Raw genomic sequence first — 4,148 nt, 5'->3', positions numbered from 1 at the left:
GAGAGAGAGAGAGAGAGAGAGAGAGAGAGGCAGGGAGGAAGAGGGAGAGAGAAGCATTGACGGAGATATCGAGGCGATTCCGGAACGACGGCTAGGTCGATCCTCGAATGGTTAATCGATGCCTGACCAAGCAAACCATGCTCGCTAGGGCATTCACACGGAGCGACTTCACTTTCTACCCCACGTTCTTTCCTCTCCCTTCCGCGATAACTTTTACCTTCTCCCGCACCCGAGATCTTCTTCGTATTCCGCGATCGAACCAACTTTCTTCTTCAACTCGGATGGACGGATCGAGGTAGGTAAATATCGTTTCGAAACTCTCTTGAAACTCTCTGAACGAATCTGGAACGTATGTACGTATTTCTTCAACTAGATAGATGGATGGATCAAGGAGATAGGTAAGTATCGTTTTAATCGAGTTAAAACTCTGAATCGTGTGTAATACATTTTTCGGTGAATTTAACAAAGCAACCAACTTTCTTATTCAATTCATTTTAATCGAGTTGAAACTCTGAATCGATAAGCTTAGCAAAATAATTAATTTTCTTCTTCAACTCAGATGGATAGATGGATGGATCGAGTTGAAACTCTAAACTGGATCGTGTGAACGTGGATGAATCGAGGAAATAGGTAAGCATCGTTTTAATCGAGTTGAAACAGAATCGTGTGCGTATGTTTTTCGGTAAATTTAACAAAATAAATAATCGAGCAAGGCGGTGAAAATTGATTGGACGGGAAATGGCACGAGTTTGGCGATAAGATTCTGTGCGCGTAAGCTAATTTACCGCTTTCTCAACCCCCTCCCTACTCCGTGTTGTTGAAACGATCCAAGAGAATGGGTTCTGTTTGGCGTGGCGCGAGGTCGGTGGTAGACGTTGTATCTTTAATTATCCGCGCAACGGAGGTATCGAGGGATTTTGGCAGGTACCAAGAGGGTCGCAAAATGGTGTATCATCTGGTCCTCGTGGCCGGGGCGTGGCCGACCCTCGACATCCAAAATCTCTTCGTCTTTGTCGTTCGAAGTAGTTTGTCTCGTCCGAGAAGAGAAGGGGGAACGAAGAAATCTCGGCCCTCTTTCGCTCCACTAAAACGAATTAACCACGACGCTACTCTTTCCCTTCTGGAGAGAAACAGAGCGAAGGAAAGATAAGCTCAAACTTAAACCGAACAAAAGTTAAACTTTCGTTCGTTCGCGTAAGTAGAAATCGCTCGCTTGCCGAGGGATAATAAACGAGTCAACGCGAGAAGCGAGAGCAAACAGTCGTATACATTTCAAATACGAGCGCGATGTTCGACGAATGAAACGGTTTCCAACGGTCCTCCAAGGATAGAGCAAAAAACGCGAGCAAAATATCATTGGTGGGGCGATAATTTCAGCATTTTGTCATCCGTGCCAAGTCCCTCTCGACGTGTCGAGGGAGCCACGGAAGGCGGAGAAAAAAAAGGTGGGGCGGACGGGTGGTGCGGAGGAGCGGGGGCAAAGTTGAAGCATTGGCGCGGAAAATTATCCGCGGAACGAGGAGCAAGGGGGAGCGACAAGGTCGCGATCGCGTACACGGACAGCGAACCTGGGTCGGTAATATTAATTAAGACAGTCGTTAGGAAAAAACGGCGAGCCGGGAGCGCATTCGCGTGGAAAATTATGCTCGGTACGCGGATAAATATAACACTTTATTGCTGTTTACCAACTATTGATACTAATGGTCAGGATTAAATATGTTTTATATACATCTCGAATATTAATAAGATGAACGTGATATTTCCTCTTTTAATTATTAAGTAACAACAGTATCTACACGTTTCTAAAAAATATATTGTATTTTTATTTTTTATTTGATAATTTATAATTATATACATATACAAAGAAGAATCGTAAAATATCACTTTAGCAATAACATCATATTTAATAAAAATAATTTTATTATAATGAATCTGATTAAGGAATTATCATTTTCATTATATCGACTATACTCATTTTATCGCATTCATCAGTTTGATATATTCAATTGAAATAATTAAAAATTTTGTCGGGAATTTATATTCTCTCTGTCTCTCTCTGTCTCTCTTTCTCGAACGGCGCGGCTGAAAAGCGATAAACCCAACACGCGACAGCGAAGATTTTTCGCAAAGATTTTTCGATTTCGATTGCATAACGGGATTTGATATTAATTCCAACGGTATGTGTAATTAGAGATTATCGATTATCCGATTAGTCGATTTGCAAGTTTAATTAATAACCAGACACGGTGCCGGATAGATAGTACGCGATTATATCGCGCCAAGATCGTAATTAGCTGACTAATCGAGTTTACGAGTATAATGAAACTGGACTACTGTTTATGGATATTTTGGCGCGTGGTTACGAGGGAAAAAGTATAATGAAATATCGTAGAAAAAAACTTTTACGAGTCGAAATTAAAGAATTGATAGCGAATTATTAATCGTTTGAAGGAAAAGAGAGATGAGAATCAAGTTAGTGCGAGAAAGAAGAACGAATCGAACGAATTAAATTCTTTCTTCGATATTTCGTTTCTTTTCTCGATATTCGTTCTATCGAAAATTTATATATATATATATATTTCATCACGATACGGTTCACGCAATTTTGCTTAAAATTCTAACTTTTCGATGATCGTTTCTTCGAAGCGAAATTTATTCGAAGCTACGGAATCGCGTACACTTTTCTCTCTGGATTCTCCCTCGAGTTGAGAGCAGGCAGGAAGTAATACAAGGTCGCGCACACTCGAACACGTATAGGATTAACCCCGATGATGAAGAGGGAGAGAAGTGAATCGCGTGTGACGATAGAGCGGCCGCGTTAATTACGTTAAAACTCGTCGTGGAATACGAATAGCGATTCGCCGTAAGATGGCGTTACCTCGCATGTTCCCAATTCTCCATACGAGAACTCGAGAAAAGAACGATGAATTTTCAGAAGAAGAATATGCAGATGCTCTAACGAAAAATATTGATATCCACGATTCCTCGTTGGATAAGGTATCTTCTCCTGCTCGTAAAAGAAATATTACGTACCATTGAAAGAAAAGTGAATGTAAATATAATTTTCTCTTACCTTGATGGTCTCTTGAGGGGAGTACCTCGCAGAGCGCTGTGCTTGAGCCTGTGCCTGCAGGCTCATCGCTGTATCATATCTGCTACGCTAAATACTCTGAAAATAAGAGAAAAATATTAAATTATTATTTATCTAATAACTTTAATAAGAATCGAGCTAATTTTTTAATTTTAATTTTCTGCTAAACAGATCATGATCAAATGAATTAAGAATAATTATTTTGGTTTTATTATACGGAAGAGGAAAAGAAGCGATTGTTCCCCTGAATCTGGATAAAGCCTGAAACAAGATTCGAAGCGAGGGCGGGAGAAGGGTAGAGGGTGGTTGGCTGGCTGGCTGGTTGGTTGGTTGGTTGGTTGGCCTGTCAATACGAAGAGCTACGTGACCCAGGTACCAAATGACACATCCGGCCGAAGGGAGGAAGTTTCTCGTCTCTTTTAAGAATCCCCTTGTTCTCCTCATATTCTTTCGCAACGAAAAATTCGATATTTCGATATTTTTATCAGTCAATTTTTTTTTCTTTTTTTAAATTTCACATCAAACACGATAAATACGAATAAGTTATTCAGAGGGAGGGGGTTACGTTACGATCTCAAAGAGAGATGAGAATTCGAGGGTCGATCCAAATGATAAAATCATCATCAAAGACTACTCGACAACTCGCTGCGTTTTATTTCGAGAGTATCTTGCGTACTCTTTCGACACACAAAACGGAGGCGAAGAAGAAACGGAAGGCGAGTGTTCCGAGGTTTTGATCTCGTTCTCGCGACAAAACGCTGCGTTCCTCTCGATTATACGTTGACAAAAGAGGAGGGAAACGAGGGAGGAGGAAGAAGAGTGGGGGCAAGCGAAGGAGAGAAAAGAAGAGGTGGAGCGACAAAGAGAGGGCGGTTCTCGGTTCGCGATCACGGAATGGTAAATCGAGCGAAAAGCGTAATTAATCACGGTGAATTTGTCGTGATTAACGAGGATCGCGTTGTCCCCGCGAGTATAAACACCGTTAATACACGGCAAATGAACTTCGCCTATTAGCCACCCCGCCTATTCCCAATTTCAACGCATAAATTATAGAACC

General features: G+C 41.2%; 1 protein-coding gene across 1 annotated transcript in view; it reads right to left on the bottom strand.

The window, feature by feature from the left end:
• LOC102677752 (protein sickie-like) overlaps window positions 1-4,148 on the bottom strand; it is a gene marked incomplete at its 3' end in the record, with an annotated part of 100,040 nt that overhangs the window by 90,533 nt on the left and 5,359 nt on the right. The window contains exon 2 of the mRNA XM_006614840.2: window positions 3,074-3,169. Within this exon, the coding sequence (XP_006614903.1) occupies window positions 3,074-3,139 (66 nt within the window). The remainder of the gene's footprint in view (window positions 1-3,073; window positions 3,170-4,148) is intronic.

The sequence above is a fragment of the Apis dorsata genome, unplaced genomic scaffold, assembly GCF_000469605.1.
Source record: "Apis dorsata unplaced genomic scaffold, Apis dorsata 1.3 scaffold_198, whole genome shotgun sequence".
In the NCBI taxonomy this organism is placed as follows: Eukaryota; Metazoa; Arthropoda; class Insecta; order Hymenoptera; family Apidae; genus Apis; species Apis dorsata.
The sequence above is the reverse complement of the archived record's forward strand: the minus strand, read 5'-3'. Positions and strand labels throughout refer to the sequence as shown.